The following is a 20,426-nucleotide window of genomic DNA, read 5'->3' as shown; positions in this document are numbered from 1 at the left end:
GGCTGCTTATCTCCTGTTTTGCCCAGTCCATAAACTGGCTCAATAGTTCTTTATCTTTGATTCAATAATTTCTTTAACTTTTGTCTTCAGAGTCACGTAGCATCTGGTTCTGCTCACACTTCAGACATATCTCCATTCATACCGTACTGAAATTATCTTCAATTATACCATGAGATCTCTTTTTAGTCCTCACATGCTAAACATATACAGTGGTTACATACGCTTCAGGTTACAGACTCCGCTAACCCAGAAATAGTGCTTCAGGTTAAGAACTTTGCTTCAGGATGAGAACAGAAATCGTGCTCCAGCGGCGCAGTGGCAGCAGCAGGAGGCCCCATTAGCTAAAGTGGTGCTTCAGGTTAAGAACAGTTTCAGGTTAAGTACGAACCTCCAGAACGAATTAAATATTTAACCCGAGGTACCACTGTATTCAATTATACCCTGAGGTCATTTTCAGGTCTCACAACCGCAGGGAGCGCGGCGGTTCCAGTTCCTCGCCTACAGAGGTCGACGACGACCCAAGAACCGCCTGCAAATTCCAGGAATCTTTTGCCTCCTCAGCGAAGGCGACTTGGTCCTGCCTCCCCCGCACCATCGTGGGCGGGGCCAGGTGGATTCGGGGAGGGGAGAGAAGCGGCTGGTCGATCTTCCTCATTCAGAGCTGAAGGTAAATGTGTCAGCGGCTTTTCAGAAAGGGAGCGGACTAGAGAGCGCTGCTCCGACTCTCCTCCTCTCCAACCTCGCTCGGGACTCCCGACTCGGCGAGGCTTATTCGGCTTTTAAAAGCTGGCACTTTGGGCGAGTCTTCTTCTCCTCTCCTCCTGCTTCGAGAGCGAGGGGCGGAAAGCGCTTCTGGGAGAGTCGCTTCCGCTGCTTCCCGGAGAGTTGTCGCCCGAGGCCCATCGGGGCGTCGCCTGCCTCTCTCTCTTCCTCTTTGGCCAAGGCGGAGGATCGCTGTCTCGCGGGCGGCGCAGAGACAAAACGGGTACGCGGGGGGGGGGGAAAGGCTTCGGAGGGAAAGGACGCGAGTGGGTTCAAAATGGCGAGCGGGAAGAAGGGGGGGGGGGGATAAAAAAACGCCGCTCCAATTAACGCAGCTAATTGCAGAGGGGGTTGGCGGCTGCGTCTGCGGCGCTGAGGTATCCTCCTCTTCTCTCGGCGCCCGGGGCGAGAATGGCGCGCGCGCGCTGCTGGTCGGGCGAAGGCGAGCGCTCGCTTCGCTTTCGGTTTCCCCTCCGCGTTTCCCTCCTCGCCCCTGTGATGTCAGGTAACACCGAATCCTAATGGCTTTCTCCCTTTCTCTTTTCCTGCTCCCCACTACGACCGCCTCCCTCGCGCAACAGAGAGAGAAGAGAGAGAGACGATTCCGGGCATCGCAAACCTGGCCGAGGAGGGGGCTGGCGCCGCCGCCGCCGCCGCTGCTTTGCGAGGCGTGCATATATCCGCTTCCCGCGAGGATCCCGAGGACCGCTGCCGCCGCGTGGAGGGAAGCGATGTCGAAACGGCTCCACACTTGGCGAGGATAAATGGGCCCGCCGTAAGTGTCACGTTTATTTTGTCATTAAATGCATTTTTATAGTCCGTCGTCCCGTCCCGACGCGCACCCACCCACCGCACCACCTACTTTTCCCATTTAAAGAGTCCATAAAGTGTGGAGAGAGGACTTGCTTCCCGCCTGGTCAGAGGTAAGTTGTTGATCTCTGAGCGGGGCGGGGGGCGGGGAGAGATTGTTTAATATTTTGTTATAGTAATGGGGGGAGATAAGCAGAGTTAGTTTCTCTCCGACCCCCTTATCTCCTTTTTAGGGCTCTATAACCGCGTGACTGCGCTGCTAGGGCTCTGATCTGATATCCCTTCTTCTCAGAGCCCCCACATAAAAGAAACACTGAAATTTCCTAGCTTGTGTTGAGTTGGTAGTGCTGTTACTCTGGAGACTTGGTTTTATTCCTCCCTCACAGATGTGACTGGGTGATCTTCACAAGGTGCTATTTCCCAATGGTAAAATATTATCTGAATCCAAAGCAAAGTCCGTTACTACACTCTTTTTGGTAAAAAGCTAAATATGTATTTTTAAAAATCAGGCCAGGATTGAATCTTGCTGTTTTTCAAAGATTATCTTTAGCTGACTTTTGCTGTACCAGAACAAATTCCCCTTGAGTAATTATTTCTATGTATATATGTATTCTGTTTTAAGAATACATATTCTTAAAACACTACAGAACTGGGAAATTCAGTGGATAAAAGTGAAAAACTCTGAATTGACTTTGAAATAAATATAATCTATTTTCTACTTGTGTATCTTCAGCTCAGTCCTAGTCGTGTTTGTTTTTTTGCGACTCAGGAACACCCGCTTGTGACCAAGTGGCGATTTTCAGTTGCAAGGTTTATAAAAACTAATCTGGCTCTGGTGGATTCTGAATATAAATATTTTAAAGGGTCCTTACCTGTTTTGATACATGAAGATGATGCTTTTACATCTTGCGTGATAGGCAGTGATCTCGCCTTTAGACAATATTTGGTTTAGCAGCAAAAAGAGCTGTGTTCTGACCCTGAAGAGTTAACTTACTGTAAATAACATAGTCAGTTAATGCCTCTTTCAGTAGAAATGTAAATCAACCTGATGAAGTTTGTGAATTGGTAGGATATTTGTTTGTTTGTTTGTTTAGTCCTGTGAAAACACTAGTCCTGTGAAAACATGAGTCAGTTTCCTCTGGGATATTATTGGCTTAATGCCACAAGTTAAATCTGGTGTTGGCTAGATAGTGAAGAAACTCCAAAGCTTTTAAGGTGGAGCCTTACACTCCAGGATTTTGATTTTGATAACAGTTGCTTAAGTTATTTAATGTTTTATTCCTGTGTGATGTATGTTCCCTATTCTCTAACTTGATGCTGAGAGGTTCTAGATGAACAATGTGGATCATGAGGATTAGAGCTATTTTAATCTCTGTGTTTTATTTGGTATTATGATTTTATAACTTCTTTATGCTGTTACTATTTCTGTGTAGAACTGGTTTTAGTATTGAGATACGGCATGTTATAGTAAATATACTGTATTTGTGGCCTACTTAAGATGAAATTCTAGCATCTAGAAATTTCATCTAAGAAAAAAAGGGATATCATGAATTGATTGTTCAGCAGAGCAGCTGTTTTTAATTGAGCTGTGTTGAACATGAACACGTCACTCGGTTGGCTGGTTTGCCAGATTTCCCCCCACCCCCCAGTTGCTATGAGTATTTTGCTGGCTTGGCCTCCCTGAGGGAACACAAACAAACTCCCGGGCCTGCTGTTTGACTCTTTGGTATGCTATCTGTTTGGAGAATAAAGTCTGCAAAACAGTTTGCGCCATCTCCTGGTGATGACAATCAGATATACAGAAAATAAATTTGGGGAATGTCCATCACCCTTAGGACCCAATATTGGCTCTTTGTTGGGTGCTGTAGCCTTTTGTGTGTGTAGGGAAACAGTGTTTCCCCCGCTGAAGCAATATATAGTTGTACTTCCAAAACAAGTATTTTCTTTTTGTTTGCAGCACCTTGCCATTTTACAGCTCTTTTAAAAGGCAACTAAATAAACTAAAACTAAAGCCCTGACTAGTTTTCACTGCAAAGCAACACTAGGACTGTGCTATAAATCGATATATCGTTTGATACTGGGTTTTACATCAAATCGTGATAACTGTTGACATGGCAATTTATTGCAAATGTGTGTGTGGTATACAAAAAGCACAATATTGGAAAAACAGGGAAGCCAACTTCCTTCTGTGTGTGCAGCTCTTGCCAACTCCACCTCAGTTCCCTGCCTCCCACAACGGCAAGAAATCGCTTTGGCTACTAGCTTTGCTATCCCAGTTTCTAACACTGTTCCCAGCCTCTCCTCTCTGTTAACTTTCCATTCCAGTTCTAAGTTGCTTCCTTCCTTGCTCTGGTGATCCAGCCCCTATTCTCCTCCCCTGCTTCTCTCTCTCTCTCTCTCCCCCCCTCCCTCCCCCCTCCCTCCCTCCTCCCATGTGTATGTGTGATATTCTATCTCTCCCCTCCCTTGTTGGTGTGCTTGGTTTTGTGAAGCCAGAGAGGAGCTTCTCTGTGGCACTACCCTGCTGCAAGTTGGAAGGAACTCTCTCCCCCCCCCCCCAGTACCATGCTTGGCTTGTAAGTTGCTTCAGAATAAAAGGGGGAGGGAAAGTGTGTTCAGCACAACTGGCAATGTTCTTCAAATACAAAAGGCATCTCTATTGCCAGAGATTGCCAAAATGCAAATTACCCTTGAAAAAAACAGAAATTTAATTTAATAATTTTTGTTCTGTAAAATTTGATCTGTTCTTTCTGATTTGGCTTGGTTTATAAAAGAAATGCAAATTTTTCTGGCAATAAAAATATAATTTTTGTTTATATTTTCTGTTAAAATGTATCTGTACCATTCTTTTTTGGCTTGGTTTAGAAAAGAAAATGAACAATCAGATTCAATAGTGATTTATATTTGCATATCTTTAATTTTTTAGGGGACATTCTCTTACCTTTTGATATCTACTGTATTTTTCGCCCCATAGGACGCACCTAGTTTTTTTGGGGGGAAATAAAGGGGAAAAATTTTATCCCCCCCCCACGTGCGCTGTGCTAAGCCTGAAGCTTGGGGCGTGCGGAGCTCGGCGCGCCCCAAGCTTAAGAGTGCTGGCATGGTCTCCGCTAGCCGTGGGAGAGCCACACGACTTCGCACGGCTCTCCCACGGCTAGCGGACCGCTGTGCTAATCCTGAAGTTTGGGGCGTGCGGAACTCAGCACGCCCCAAGCTTCTGGGTGCCGGCAAGGTCTCTGCTAGCCGTGGAAGAGCCCGGGACTGCAGGCAGGTCTACGCCGCCATCCCGAGCGGGGCGCTAAGTCCCGCCCCGCTCGGGATGGCGGCACAGAGCTGCCTGCCGTCACGGGACTGCAGGCAGGTCTACGCCGCCATCCCGAGCGGGGCGCTAAGTCCTGCCCCGCTCGGGATGGCGGCGCAGAGCTGCCTGCCCTCCCGGGACTGGTGCACTTCTCCCCATCGCCAGCCCCACAAGCTCGGGGGACAGCGGGGAGGCAAAGCGTGCCTTCCCACTGTTCCCCGGCCTGGTTCTTCCAGCCCCGCACCTGGGGGGGAAAATAAATTTTTTTTTCTTTATTTCCCCCCCAAAAAACTAGGTGCGTCTTATGGGCCGAAGCGTCTTATGGGGCGCAAAATACGGTAATGCAACAGTTTGTTTAATTATCTGTATTCTATCAAAGGTTTTGGCCAAATAACTAGACAAAGGAAGCACAGCTTGCTTAGGTTGATATGCAGTGGCTTTCCTTCATTTGAAAGTAGTCAATGAGCTGCCTGACTTTTAGAAGACACCTGAAGCAGCCCTTTTAGGGAAGTTTTTAATGTTTGGTCTCTTACTGTGTTTTTATTATTCTGTTGGAGGCCGCCCAGAGTGGCTGGGGAAAGCCAGCCAGATGGGCGGGGTATAAATAAAAAAATAATATTATAAAATTAAAGAAATGGTGCAAAGAAGACTGGTCACCCAGAAAGCAATGTAAAATAGTACTATTAAGTGAACAAGGCTACAATTATGAAGAAATTAGAAGAAAAATTGGTGGAAACTAAACCAAAGGTGGCATTTCTAAATTTTGAAGAGGTGTAAGGAGACTCGGACACAGGTGGTGCTGTGGGTTAAACCACAGAGCCTAGGACTTGTCGATGAGAAGATTGGCGGTTCGAATCCCATGACGGGGTGAGCTCCCGTTGCTTGGTCCCTGCTCCTGCCAACCTAGCAGTTCAAAAGCACGTCAAAGTTCAAGTAGGTAAATAGGTACCGCTCCAGCGGGAAGGTAAACAGCGTTTCCGTGTGCTGCTCTGGTTCGCCAGAAGTGGCTTAGTCATGCTGGCCACATGACCTGGAAGCTGTACACCGGCTCCCTCGGCCAATAAAGTGAGATGAGCGCCTCAACCCCAGAGTCAGTCACGACTGGACCTAATGGTCAGGGGTCCTTTTACCTTTACCTAAGGAGACTGTTACTAGAAAATCAGGCTCATAAAGGCAAGAAGAGGTGCACAACAGCAAGTGATGATAGAAGAATTAAGAGACTGCCTACGTAACAGAAGAAAATCATCTGGATGTATTCAAGATGACATGGCGCAGTGTAATGTGAAGTTGACTGCATGGACTATTCGGCGCAGACTGCAGGAATATGGTCTAAATTCCAAGGAAAAAGCCATTGATACCTCTGTTTGAAAAGATTAAACTGGGCTAAAACCCATGTTAATTGAACAGCGGAACAATGGGATAGTTACTTTGAGTGATGAGACCCAAATCTCCTTGCTTGGTAGTGATGGCATGAAATACGTGAGGAGAAGAATCGGAGATTTACATCCTACTTGTACTACACCTAACATGAAACACCTATGGTTCCAGTTACAGATAGGTAGCCGTGTTGGTCTGCCATAGTCAAAATAAAAAAATTCCTTCCAGTAGCACCTTAAAGACCAACTAAGTTAGTTCTTGGTATGAGCTTTCGTGTGCATGCAGTGTATCTGAAGAAGTGTGCATGCACACGAAAGCTCATACCAAGAACTAACTTAGTTGGTCTTTAAGGTGCTACTGGAAGGATTTTTTTTAATGAAACACCTAGTTAGTGTTATGATCTGGAATTGTATGACAAGAAAATGTGTGGGCAGAATTGCATCATTAATGGGAATGTAAATGCCCAAATATACATAGCCCAGACCCTAACCCAATTAAAAATCTATGGAATGGATCCAACTAAAAAAACTGGTTATGTCAGAAGCTATGCAGCAATAAAACCAAATTAATAGAGACAATAATTCAATCTTGGTTTCACAATATTACAGCTGCAGAACTAAAAAAATTGGTTCATTCCATGGGAAGGTGTTGTTAGGTCGTAATTAAAGCTAAAGGTTACCCAACTAAGTATTAACTGACACTCTGAGAATCTTAGTATATATCATTTTTTCTGTGTTTCACATTTCTTCTTTGACTGGTGTTGTAATAAATAATCCTTCATAAATGTTATTGCATTACATTCTTCATAAAATTATCTTTCTATTGATATAATTTTATAGTATTACCCCAAAAAAGTGGTGTTATGAACCATCAAGCCTCTGAAATACTTTTTCCAAAGGGTTTCCACAATTTTGGCCACTAGTGTATATATAATAACCAGTAACTAATCAGCAACCAATCTTATAAGTCATTTAAAAAAAAATAATGCAATCCTTTCCCCTCAGTTTCTTAGCACAATTAAATAGATATCCTTTCAGTTTTGTAGAGATTTTAATTATTTTATTGTCTCATGTTGTACTAGAGCTAATGTTTGCTGCTAGAGCAAAAGTGGCTAACTTTACATTTCCTTATTTTGGGCACTGTGACCTAAGCTAATTTTAAACCTTTGTTTTCTCCCCCCACCCCCGTCCCTTAAGATATTTTCATGCATCTTTTTGTGAAGGATACTTGTGTATTGAGGGATGTTATGCTTTTAAGTCGCAGGTCAATCTTAACCAAAATTTGTCACTTCTCTTTGAATATCGTCTGTATTATCTTTCTGTGTAGCAATTCCATATGTATTGAAAAAGTATAGATGTATGGGAACCATGCATTATTTTTGTTTGTTTTTCAGAAACCTTATGAGAATACTGATACTACTGAAGATTAAATAAACTTGGATAAATTCAGAAATAACCAGTCGTAAGTATTGATTTGTTACTTAATTCAGTTGCTGTTCATTTTTTGCAGATCATAGAAACTAGGGGATATGTATATTTTAATGTGCTGCATTACAGTGGCCTGTCATGGCTAATCACAGCTTCCATGAGTTTATGAAGCAGAAACATACACAACCTGTTTTTAATGCAGCTGTCATCATTGTCGTCCCCCCCCCCCACACTTATGCTGGACTTATGTTTCCAGATCCTGTGTGTATACTTGAAATCGGGTAAAGTGGGAAGGGTGCGGTTGAGAGGGGCTGGGAAGCAGCTCTCTCGGCAGACCATGTCTGTCCCACCCACCTGCCTTCAGTGACCAGTAAGCTTGGGCAATGTATCAACACATCTACCAGGACCAGTTTGAGGGCCAGAGTACGATGGCACCTTCACCTGGCTTGGGGGGAGCGCTGATTTCACTTGCGGCATACCATTAGGTGAAGCTGCTATTGTTCTCTGGCCCTCAAACTGCAGGGGAAGGAACAAGCTGAATCAGCAAGGCCTGGGGCCAATGCAGCTTGTTCCTCCCTTGGCTGCCCACACCTCAGTGGAGTAGTTTAACAAAGCCCTCGCCCTGCCACTGGCTCAAGCGGTGGTAGGGGGCTTCTTTAAATTGTTCTACGCTGCTCTACACTGAGGGGTGCGTGGCCGCCTGCGCCTCAGCAGAGCACTTTAATGAAGCTCTACCTCCGGCTCACTAACTCAGCTAGCAGTGGGAGGCTCCTCCCCAGCTGAGCGGAGTGGTTCAACAAAGCCCGCACACTCCTCTTGTATGTGAGACTGAGAGACACCAGGGCTTGCTCACCATTTAGGGCTGGTCAGTGTATCTTGATTGCTTCTTCCTTCCCTGAGGTGGGAAGAAGCAGCTGAGATAAATCCCATGCATTGTGATACATTAGCATGTTGCGGCATTTAGCTGCTAATATGTTGAAAACCAGGTATTGCCCAGCCCTAGTTGAATAGTCACACCAGTTACCCCTTGCCTAGTTAACCTGATCTTGACTGAGACCATGGTGTATGGGGGGAGGACTTTAACCCCTGGCCCTGCTGCATTCCCAACTGGAATTGCCCCCAAGCCAGCTGTTTACAGAACAGCCAGTTCCACACATTAAAGGCATGATAGTGCTGTGCTGTTGTCTTGTTGTCCCTAGCTTTCCATTATCTCCTTGCATTGAATTATTATTATTGGCAGCCTGTTCCTGTGCTGGTTTATTTGGAAGTAAATTTGTTACTTGCTCCCACATACATGTGCATATGATTGCTATATGTCTGAGAATTCACAAAACTACCTTTATGTATTTCCTCCCTGAACTTACAGTGAACTTTTTTTATTGGTGTGTTGTCAGCCCAACCCACAGGGAATTATTCTGCAGTTCCTACTTTTTAAATATTACTGCATACATGAAAGTATATTTGTTTAAAATCTTTTATTTTCTCCCTCACTTGTCAGATTCCTGAAAAGAAAAGAACTATCAGCACAATGGATTGGAGCACAAGATCTAGCCTGACCTCCAACTTTCAGACAAACAGTGTTCAAATTCAGGAACAACATCAGTCACAACAATTTACTGCAGTAGCTTTTCAAGCAAATGCATCTGTTCAAAATTCTGGAACTTACTCTGGAAATGATCAAACCATAAAAATACTCTCTAATAGAATGAATACCCTTGCAAATAACTTGCCTTTTCAAAATCCTGGAGGCTCCAATACTTTACGTCCTATTCTGCCTAAAACATCTGTACATAATGACGTTCAGCCAGCCCACCTTGTTCTTACGCTACATCCCAATTCACTTGGACATGTTTCCTCTGAGAATGTCCAGATGGCTGCTGGCATGACTCAGAATTCGAGTTTGACAAAGAATGTGCATATTTCCTCCCCTGTAGTCGTACAAGGTAGTACTGAAAATCCTATGCAAAATATACCTCAGAAAACAGTTAATCTGCCTATTGCCTTGGATAGCTACAATAATCGACCATTACAGAATCATTCTACTTCTATGACTACTTCAGTATATTGGCAAAAGAGCCAAAGTAATACATGTTCAAAAGGACTGCCAACGCCGATGCGCTACTATCATGTTAATGGACCTGCTACCTCCCAAATAGATACTACAGTGCCTTTTAACCAGGCGTCAAGTCAGTACTCAAATTCTCAGCAGAACCTTTCATGCCTTGTTTTCCCTTTACAGCAAAATACTCAAAACCAAATCAATGGCCCAAGTTCAAGCCTGAAAGCAGCTTTGCATTCACAATACTATGCCCCTAATACTGTAAGTCCTATACAGTATGTAGTACCAGCTCATCATAATTCTAAGAATGCAGCACAGACCTTCCCTCAAGATCGAAATCCACCACCATACCCGGTTCCTCCTGCACCACAAAACCATGGACAGTTTGTACTTCGACAGGCAGTTGCAAATATATCCCATGAAAATGTACAGAACTATCACAGTCCTAGGTTGGATCAAAGTAGTAATCTGTATTCAGCTCAGCTTAGTGAAAAACATCAATCTGTACCATTCACCCAAGAAACCAATGCAGTAGGCAACACTCCATATAGTGTAAGTGGATATAGGACTGCAAATCAGCTTCCTAATGAACTGGCCAAGTCATCAGTTGAAGTTGGAGCAAGCCTTTGTAACAGTGTGCGAGTTGTTGGAACAGTTCCTTCTGATGCCGCTTTAACACCACAAACGGGTAGGACTTTGGAACAAGAAAAGAATCTAGCTAATGGCTCAAGACGTTTTCCTGAGAACTTGAAGGATAAAATAACAAGAGAGAGACTAGCACTGGATGGGAAAAAACTGCATGAATTGAAGAAGGCAGTGTCAAAAATAGATAAGGACTTTAAAATGAGATGTAAAATGTACCTATCTTCAGTACAGAATGGCCAGGCTGCTGACACTTCTGTTCACAATCAAAATGCTGTTCAGAGTCAAAATGCTGCCACCTCACTTCCTTCTTACAATACCAATCTCAATCCGTCTTTGCCGCTGCCAAAGGATTCCAATCAAGCAATTCAGCTTCTTCCACATGATACCACTCAATCACTTCCTCCTATGTCCTACAGTTCTGGTGAAGTCAAATATGCTCCTTTATCACTGAAAACCAATAATCACTTAGAGCCAATTCTAAGGCATATGCTTAAAGGTACTACTGATGAAAATATGTTATTTAATGATTGTGTTGGAAAAGGAGGGTCCCATCATTTGGCCATCAAAGATCATTCATCTAGTGCTCCTATGCCTTCTAGCAGTGATGTATCTGAAACTCGTGTGAATAATATTGATGATGCTTCTAGACTGAGGTCAAACATTACAATGGATTCTACCCAAGTGCCTTTGACATGCACAAAAAATGGTAATGGTTATGAACTGACTACAGGATCTGCCATCGATCACTTGGGGAGTTGGTGTAAGAGTAAAATGGAAATCCCTGGCCAGTACTTTACTGACAATGTTCCGAGTTCAAATCAGAACCCACCTGCCTCAAATGAATTATCCTTATCAAAAAAAGAAGAAAGAGAGTGCATTGAGCAGAGTAACACTTGTCTGCAAAAAATTGAAAGAAAAACTGTAGCTGGGAGCAATGAAAATATTTGTGATACATATAATTCAGCTTCTCTTCAGGAAGCAACTGTTCAAGAAGCAGGCATAATGCAGAAGTCCTCAGTTACTGGAAATCCTTCTATAATGACAGACGTTAGTTGGGAGGTAGTAAAAAAAGGTCTTGCTTTATGGACCAAAAATTTGCGAGAAACTTTGAAACACTTAGGTAAAAATAAAGATTCAACTGTGTCTTTGTCCTTATCAGAAGTTGGAGTAGATGGGGGAAAAACACAGCAGATTTTGGAAAATCTTCCCAGTGCATTAACTCAGAAAGACCAAACTAAAGTTCCAGTTGGATCAAATGAAACAACTGCGTCTTCTGCATCTTCCTCTCTTGGAAAAAAACTTGATGCCGTAAATTCCAATTTACTGAAGGGTTCTGAACTCCAAGTTGCCATTGTCACTCCATTGATAATGTCAAAAGAGAGTATTCAACATGAAGTGCAGAAAAAAACTCATTCATCTCTGTTGGAAGAAATGTATCCAATTATTGAAGAAAACAGTGTATGTAGTTTACAAGAGCTTAGTTCCTTAGTACCAGCTGCTGATGAAGGTGCAGGAGGAACTCTTCGTTCATCTTCAAACACAGGTATTACTATTAAGAAAGAAGATATAGATATGCATGAAAAAACCACCAAATCCAGTGAAGAAAACTTGATAGTGAAAGCTGAAAAGAACAAGGATTGCTTAATTCATCAAGTTCCTCAGAAAGATGTAAAATCTTACAAAAGTAGTTCAGATTTGCAAGAACCAGGAGATGCTGTTGAAGTGCTGAATGACACTGTGTTCGAGATATCCAGTGTGTGTACTCTTGTACAAGGTGATGAGTTTTACAATTCACAAATAGCATGTATTTTTAATAGTAGCCCTTTGAAGTCTGGTAAGGAAAATGACACTTCAGAAAAATATATGCCGTATTTCCATCATAGTGAGCAGCATTCTGGCCTTTTGAAAAGTGAATCTGAAATTATCACGAGTGCCTCAGAAGGAGATACCTTTTTGCCATCCCAAGACCGCTTATCAGATGCCACCACAGAAAAGCTGTTAGACGAATTGTCGAATTTAGAGATTCCTCAAAGTGGGAAAGCTTCAAATGAGGGGAATGTCATTGATTCTGAGGAAGGAAAAAGCAGTTCCATGCCCCAAAGTACTCCTCTTTCAGGAGAGAAACTTAAGCAGGATACACTCTATGATTGTATTCATAGTGCAGACTTCAGCAGTGATAATGAGGTTTTACCTGTAAATAAGGGAAACATATTCAGCAGTAGTACTGCAGATGGAACGAACGCTACTGCAAAAGAGGATGCCACAAAAAATGTGCTGTGTGAAGAAAATCAACCAGATTCTGGAATCGACACTGAAGATCCTAAAATAGTACTAAACGATCAGCTGACTGAACTCTTGAAAGAATTTCCTTATGGAATCAGTTTTCCAAAGGCTTTAAAAACCCCAGAGAATAACGATTTTGTGACTAAACTAAGTGAGAAAGAAGATGAAGAAAAGCCTCAAAGTTCTGTGGAAACTCCCTCACAAATACAAATAACAATATTAACTTCTGAACAGATGAAAGAAATGTTTCCTGAACGTAGTCAATCTTCCTCTAACATACCCAAAAACTGTGAAGTTGACCAGTTTTCAACAGAATTTAAAGATGACTTGATGGAAGAGAATAAAAGGCATAGTCAAACTGATCAAGCTGTACCTTATGACAGCCAAAATATCTCAGCAGAAACAACAGCTGCAAAACCCAGTAAGCATAAATATTGCTGCCTCCAGGGTTGGCTAGCTTCAACAATGGGAGTGGAGCCGTGTAAGTGCATACTGCCTGAAAAAGTTGCCTCAAAGCAGAAGGTGGACATTTGTCCACAGTCTAAAACTATATCTAAAGTCAAACCAGAAGCTGATGCAAGAACTGGTCTTCAAGAAAATGAATCTAAAATAGATCCTGAAATTCCACTTTCATCTCTAGAAAAACTAGGCTCTCAAGAACTTAATATACCTGTCAAACAGGAAATGGAAGAATTGCCACTCCATACATCTTCTCCTACTTTGATAACTGAAACAATTGAAATTAAAATACAGAAGCACACACGTGAAAGAGATAATGTCTCTGCAGATAAAACACAGTGTCCTTCAAGCACAAAAGATTTAAAAGTGGTTGCTGCTAGAACTCTCTCCAAGATTGAAACCTCGGTTAAACAGAGAACATCGAAAGAAAAACTTGTTGTAAGATCAAAGACAGATCATCGAAGGAGAATAGAAATAAAGCGCAACACATACCAAGAAAGATATAAAATTAAACGGGACTCCAATGAAACACGCATTATTAAGGGACCAACTTTGAGTAAGGGTTTGAAGAGAAAAATGGCAATAGGAAAAAAGCATAAGGCTTTGGTAAACCAGCAAAATGATGCCATAAAGTCCCCAAATATAAACAGTATTAAAATTAAGAGCCCTCAACATAAATCTACCATGCTTTCACCAGAACATTTAAATATAAGGAAGAAATTAGATTTTGAGAAAAACTACGGATACAAAAAAAATTTGGGGCACGTGAGGATAAACAATGAACCAAGTAGGACTGAGCATATTGAACACAATGAAGAAAATATTCAAAGGAAAAGTCTGAAGCTAAATTTGGAAAAATTTGCGTATTCGAAAGAGAAGAAAAATGTAGGCAATTACAGAAGTCATTTAGATGCATCACCAAAACACATGAGCCATGCTTCCAATATACTTAAAGCTCCCTTCTCGGTTAAAGAGGGTGTGCTAGATACTCGTAATAGAGACAAGCGACTTGAGAGATCTCTTTCTGATAAAAAAACATGTTTCAGTAGAAGAACTGGTATACTGCCAATTTCTCTTCAAAGAGAACAAAAGAAAAAATATTTGAACCAAGTTGCATTCAAAAGGATTGCACAGAAAACAATTTGTTTGACAAACTTAGATTCACATTCCAAACCAGTATGGCATGTGAAATCCAGTAGTGTTTCATCATTGTGTGAGGATCAAAAGAACAGCAGCGCATCCTCTCAGCAGCCAGAAGTGGAGAAACCGAAAATGCTTGAGTTCAAAATGTGCCCAGAGATATTGTTTGGAAAATCAGTCTCAGAAGAACAACTTTTAGATAGAAAGAATCTTCCTGAAAAAGACAAAACCCCTATCACAGGTACAGTATGATATGATCAAGCCAATCTATAATAAACTCCTGTTAAATAGGAAGTTGTAAATGCAGACTGGTATTAGTTTTAGTATTTCCCCTGCTTAAGTTTACATTTTAAAATGTGTTTTGTGTGTGCGTGTTGGTGTCAAGGAGCTGTCAGTCAAGCACAGCTCATCCACAAGGCAGGAAAGAACTTGAGACACAAAATGCTTTTAACTTTTATTAACAGAAAGTAACAGCATAGCAGAGTTCCTCATTGCTTCACAAAGACTGTCTTAGCAGTTACCAGTGAAGTAATCTTAGAGGTACTTAGCTAACTTAGATTATTAAAATGCATATACGTAACAGTGGTGAGCTTGAGTACATTTCTTTTTAGGGTTAACATGAATGATATGATTAATTAACATTTAAGCATCCAGAAATCTGCTAAAGGACAAGAAACTACGAGAAGGAAGCAGCTGGAGGGAATGAATCATGGTTTATGTTGTCTCTATACTAATGCACGGAGTATGGGATTCAAGCAAGATGAATTTGAGCTCATAATACAGGATGGCAAATATGACCTGGTGGGCATTGCTGAAACCTGGTGGGATGAGACTCATGATTGGAATGTAGGAATTGGGGGGTATAGCCTGCTCAAAATGAATAGAACAAACAGGAAGGGAGGAGTAGAAGAATTATATGTAAAGGATGTGTTCACTGGTGAAGAGATCCAGCATCTGAAGCATAGAAGACAGAGAAACAACAGTGACCTTACTGTGGATGTCTGCTATAGACTGCTAAGCTAGACTGAATAGTTGGATTGTGCCTTCCTAGAGCAAGTAGTAGGTAGTCTGCGTGGAGAAGATGGGAGAACACCTGGCTTTCCAATACCACATATGAAAAGGATCTAGGGGGCTTTTTAAAGATCTGCCTTAGGTTTTTCATCTAAAGGTTTTTATTGGCTTCTAACATTGGGAGAAACCTATTGTGTGTGGTTGGTGCCATTCTGGTTACATAGAATAAATAAAAATGGAAGGAGGAGGAGGAGGGGAAATAAAGAAAGAACATCCCGTTCTTCATCTGCTAGCTATATATAGATAATTATTCAACACATCCACTCCAAGGTAACACTGAACAATCCACCTTCTATAGACCAATATTCTCTTCAGTACTCACACCCAGATGTCATATGTTCATTTTTTTATTCAAAAAGTCTATATGAAGTTTCCAATCTTTAGTAAATGTTGACACTGATTTTTCTCTGATTAAACACTCGATTCACCATATCATCTAAGTCCAGTAATTTCAACATGCCGTATTTTTCGCTCTATAGGACACACTTTTCCCCCTCCAAAAATTAAGGGAAACGTGTGTGCGTCCTATGGAGCGAATGCAGGCTCCTTGGCTTCAGCGGTATCAACGCGTAGCCTCCAAAGCGCAGAGGGAGCACTCTCTCCACGCTCTGGAGGCTATGCGTTGCTTTCGCTGAAGCCTGGAGAGCGAGAGGGGTTGCTCTCCAGGCTTCAGGGATAGCCGCCTGAAGCCTTTGGAGCACAGCGGGACCTCTCGCTGCGCTCTAAAGGCTTTGGGTTCCTTTTGCTGAAGCTGGGAGAGCAAGACTCCTGGCTTCAGCGAAAGGAACCCGAAGCCTTTGGAGCACAGCATGAGTTCCCGCTGCGCTCCAGAGGCTTCAGGTGGCTATCCCTGAAGCCTCTGGAGTGCAGCGGGAACTCAGGCTGTGCTCCAAAGGCTTCGCAACCTTACCGCTGCTCCCGTACCTGTTCTGGAGGCTGGGGTCGGGGGAAGCTCGGGCTTCCCCAGCTCCGGGAGCGGAGGCAGGTTGCATGCAACCTTGCCGCCACTCCCGGACCTGTTCTGGGGTCGGGGGAAGCTTGGGCTTCCCCCACCGCAGCCCCGCAGCTAAAAACGAAGCCAAGACAGCTAGCAGGATGGATCCCGCTCGCTGTCTTGGCTTCTTTGCTCTTTGGGCCTGGGGGGGGGGGAATAACTTTTTTTTTCTTGATTCCCCCCCCCAAAAAAAAAACACCTAGGTGCGCCTTATGGTCCGGTGTACCTATGGAGCGAAAAATACGGTACATTGGAAGAGTTTTGGTTTCAGTTGAAAATTGACCTTCAAAACCCTCAGTATCAGTTTATGTACTTGCATGTAATATTTTGAAACTTTTTTTACACATCATTCAAGCATGATAAAATGTCACTTCATTTTCTTGAACATTCTGAAAACCCTGCTGAGACAGACCAAAGTTTGATGTAGCTCAGGCTTTTAGGTGCAACAGCCTCCAGGTAAATTCCCTTGAGTATTGACAAGGCGGGCATTTTTTGCGGTGTGTTTCACCAATGCTTGGCTCTAGAGGGTTTCCAAATAAAGGAAGTTAATAGTTGAGAAATAGCCTGTAAGAGAACAACTTTGTATAATTTGTGATCTATGAATACATAGGTTGATTCAGATCATTCTACTACATTGACTGTGGGGTGATTGTGGTTGTCCCTGACCCAAGTATATTAGCCTGAATTTCACAGACAACTGACTGTTTACTCATAACTTGCAATTATCACTTGCAGCTGTCAAAAGTAAAAGAGAAGACTGGTTAAATTACAACCCTGTTAAGAGAAGAAAAACTGAAGAATATGAAACTCAAGGTAACTTCTAAAATCCATATAAGGATAATGCCAAAATTAGGGCCAACCAGAATATCGCAAAATAGTGCAGAAGTTCTGCAGAATTCCTCATCAGAAAATTTGAAAATGAAATAAATGGGAGGCAGCAAAAAGTGAGGTAACTTTTTGATTTTCTGTTCTAAATCAATAAACTTGATTTTGTGAGGTTGAATGCTAGCTTGAAACTGACTTGGCACTTAATGAGGCACTTGATGGAGGGAGGACCCTTCATTCTCAGAAAAGTAGTTGGTGTCAAAAGCTTCCCTAAGTGCCAAATTCCAGACTTCAACCAACTCTCCGCATTAATATTGTCCAAGGTGGTCTAGTTATGGACAACATATATGTCTATTGCAGAGAACACATGTAACTACCGGCTTAGGTATACCACTCTGCCCTGGCAGCTCCAAGATAGTGGTGGAACTAGCCACAGCACAGGATACCATGCCATACCTATATTGCCTCAATAACATGCCTGTTAAGGTTGTGACTTGTCTAGTATTTTGAAGCTTGAGTGAACTTGGAAAGCCTTAACACAGCATAGCGTGTTAAACCAAACTTATTTGCGAGCTGAATATCATGGTTGAATAGTAATGATGCACTTCTATACTTGCCTACTCAAAAGTAAGTTTTAGCAGATTCAATGGGACTTACTCCCAGTATTGTTTTTTATATATAGCTTTGGAGTTTTGGCAGGAAAAGCTGAATTTTGCAAGTCTGTCTATCTCTATAAATCCTCCAAATTAACAGTGCAATTGTTTGTCACTATTCTGCAGTTAATGATGGCATTCCTCTTGATACTGCGATAAAATTATTGGATGGAATGCCTGTGAAGGATTCTAAAGCTACATTTCAGACCTACAAGAAAATGCATCTGGAAAAAAGAAGCCAAAGCCTAGATAGCACTCCCTTAAACTAAATGTCATAAATGTGAGTAATATCATGGGCATGTCTTTATTGTGCATGTATTTGATGGAATTGGGCCATAAAGTAAAAGTGACTGACAGGGGTGGGCACTGTAAAAATGATTATTGCACACACTGGGATGTTTTGTGTTCAAGAAAAGATTCAAAAATTGTTTACCGATATAATTTACAAATAATTTTAACAATTGAATGTATCACATTTTGCCATTAATATGTTCCCCTGACTGTTTAATTCCATCATTTTGTCTAAAAAACGAGGATGATAGCACTGTAATTGCAGAAAGAAGCCAGTGGATTTTATCCTTCTTTTTAAAAAGACATGTAATGAAAATATAGTTTATTGGTTTATCGGTTTCCTATAAAAACTAAGAAAACAATAACAATATTTTCAACCCGCCCCCCTCTCTGAAGAGCAGAGATAGTGTTAAAGAATAATACATTAGAATCAAGACCTAATGAGAATAGACCAAAGTATCATTCCACAGTGTCCCATGAGCAGTTGATGGACAGAAGCAATGTTCAATAGATTCTGCGTAATCAATAAAATTGTAACATGCCATATAAATACTTGTTTCTTTTTCCAGTTTGATGGTCCTCATTGTGATGATGTTAACTTATATTGTTATATTGTTGTTAACTGTCCTGTATCTGTAACAATCATAGCATTTTTAAGAGAGAGCAATTTTGTTTTGTCTGAACTTTGGAGAGATAGTTAAAAACATGAACAAAAGCAGATAAGCCTTGGGTATGCACCAGGGAGCACTGGAAACTGTGTGCTGCTATCCAGTTTTGCTGAACTTTACAAACTTTTCAGAAAGTTACTTTTTACTTTATTTATAATTTTCTGTTATTTGAGGCTTGTTGGTTTTCAGATGTGTTTTTTTTAAAAGGAAAAGTTGCAAATACCTCTGTTGAATATCTCCACTTCGATTGAAATGTAATTGTATTTGAAAACCCAGTTTGCATTTTGACCAAAACTTTGTGAGTCAAAATATTATCAGGATTCACCAGCCAGTTATTTAAACAAATCCTCTGTAAGCTATATTAGCTAAGGGTTGTACTTAACTGTATTACTCAGCTGACTTTAAGGCTTCTTTCAGCCGAAGGGAAACAAAAATGATTTCCCCCTCCTCCAGCAGCTCTTATGCCCCACTGAATCTACTCTGGAAGATCCCCAACCATCCGGAGCAAATGTCAGGGTGGGTGCATCAGGGGGTAGAGCACCCACTCTGAAATTGTTTCCTTCCCCGTTCCACTGCTAAAAGCCTTATTGTCAGTTGAACAACACTCTGGGATACAACCAAGTATGCTTCCAAATATATGCCCTAGAAACTATTCTGATGTTTAATATTCATTTTTAAGTGCCTTTTGTATTATTTGGTATATTTGATGATACTTTATAACATTGTCATTTATTGATTGTGGTTTTTTATTAAAAAAGTTACATGAACTCAGTGCTTCTGTTTCTTAATGCAATTAAAAGCATACTTATTTTGGCAATGGTTGTTTTTTGTGTATTTGAAAGAATACTTGCTTGAATTTTAATCTGAGTGGTTGAAGTAATCTTTCCAAACATACAACAATATCCCTAGGTATGTCCAAGGCCCTTGTTTGGGGTCCACCTATTCTGTAAGCTCGTATAATGTCAATGGAGGTGAGTGGGTGGGGCGTCTAGATTCAAACTGCCGAAGCAATTTAAAACAAAAGCTCTCATGTACAACTATCATCGAGCACTTCATGTACTGTTTGCGTTACATCAGCTATGTGATCAGATAACATCTCAATTTTAGCTTCATGTAGCTGCAGAGCAGCATTTCAGCCACTTGCTAGAGCCTGACTTACATTCCTTTCCCACAGGGGCCTTTATAGTTTTACATCCCCTTTTGCCTAGAAGTACCAGACTGTTGCAGATATTAATATTGTGCAGTTTGAAGCGACTGGACGCATAAGAAAAGACTCCTTTTGGAATAAATCATTGTCCAGACCCATAAAAATATTATTAAAACTTATGGCAGAAATCTTTAATAAAAGAAAACAGAATACATCAAATGATATGTCCAGACCATTGGTCAGCAAACCTTTTTGGGAGGGGGCTGGTTGACCGCCCCCAGACCTAGTGGCAGGTGCACATGCAGTGGAGGGGGCTTCTCTCTCTCCCCATCTCTCCTGCAGCCCTTCCCCTCCCCCTGCCTACCTCCTCCACTGCTCTGCCTGAGGTTGGGAATCGGCGGCGGTGGCAGCGCCTCTCCTTTTCGGGTCAACTTTCCTGGGCGCCAGGCACGGGGCCAGCAGGCACACCAAGCTCCAGCCCACAGCACAGCCATGGGGAGAGGCGAGCGGCGAG

The 20,426-nt window shown here is 42.1% G+C and overlaps 1 protein-coding gene across 3 annotated transcripts; it reads left to right on the top strand.

Annotated features, from left to right (window-relative positions):
* The first annotated feature begins 1,195 nt into the window (after positions 1-1,195).
* RESF1 (retroelement silencing factor 1) lies at positions 1,196-19,582 on the top strand. Of its 3 annotated transcripts, none has more exons than XR_014224034.1 (5): positions 1,196-1,537; positions 7,644-7,711; positions 9,176-14,504; positions 17,064-17,277; positions 17,933-18,068. XR_014224034.1 is itself a non-coding variant. In XM_082240361.1 (5 exons), the coding sequence occupies exons 3-5, from the start codon at positions 9,206-9,208 to the stop codon at positions 18,073-18,075; spliced, it is 5,520 nt and encodes a 1,839-aa protein (XP_082096487.1). In that variant the 5' UTR covers positions 1,196-1,537; positions 7,644-7,711; positions 9,176-9,205; the 3' UTR covers positions 18,076-19,582. The 3 variants fall into 3 exon arrangements, 2 of the variants coding, with proteins under 2 accessions (XP_082096487.1, XP_082096488.1); XM_082240361.1 differs by having other exon boundaries at positions 17,064-17,141; positions 17,933-19,582; XM_082240362.1 differs by lacking the exon at positions 1,196-1,537 and adding an exon at positions 1,556-1,685 and having other exon boundaries at positions 17,064-17,141; positions 17,933-19,582.
* Positions 19,583-20,426: the final 844 nt, after the last annotated feature.

The sequence above is a fragment of the Podarcis vaucheri genome, assembly GCF_965113315.1.
Source record: "Podarcis vaucheri genome assembly, chromosome: 10".
Lineage (NCBI taxonomy): Eukaryota > Metazoa > Chordata > Lepidosauria > Squamata > Lacertidae > Podarcis > Podarcis vaucheri.
The sequence above is the reverse complement of the archived record's forward strand: the minus strand, read 5'-3'. Positions and strand labels throughout refer to the sequence as shown.

What these genes read in the sequence shown, in the direction of transcription:
- RESF1 (XM_082240361.1), top strand. Translation starts at nt 9,206, where the DNA reads ATGGATTGGAGCACAAGATCTAGCCTGACCTCCAACTTTCAGACAAAC. An exon ending in AGACAAAACCCCTATCACAG is followed by an intron (nt 14,505 to 17,063) that starts GTACAGTATGAT and finishes TATCACTTGCAG; the next exon opens with CTGTCAAAAGTAAAAGAGAA. An exon ending in TGAAGAATATGAAACTCAAG is followed by an intron (nt 17,142 to 17,932) that starts GTAACTTCTAAA and finishes ACTATTCTGCAG; the next exon opens with TTAATGATGGCATTCCTCTT.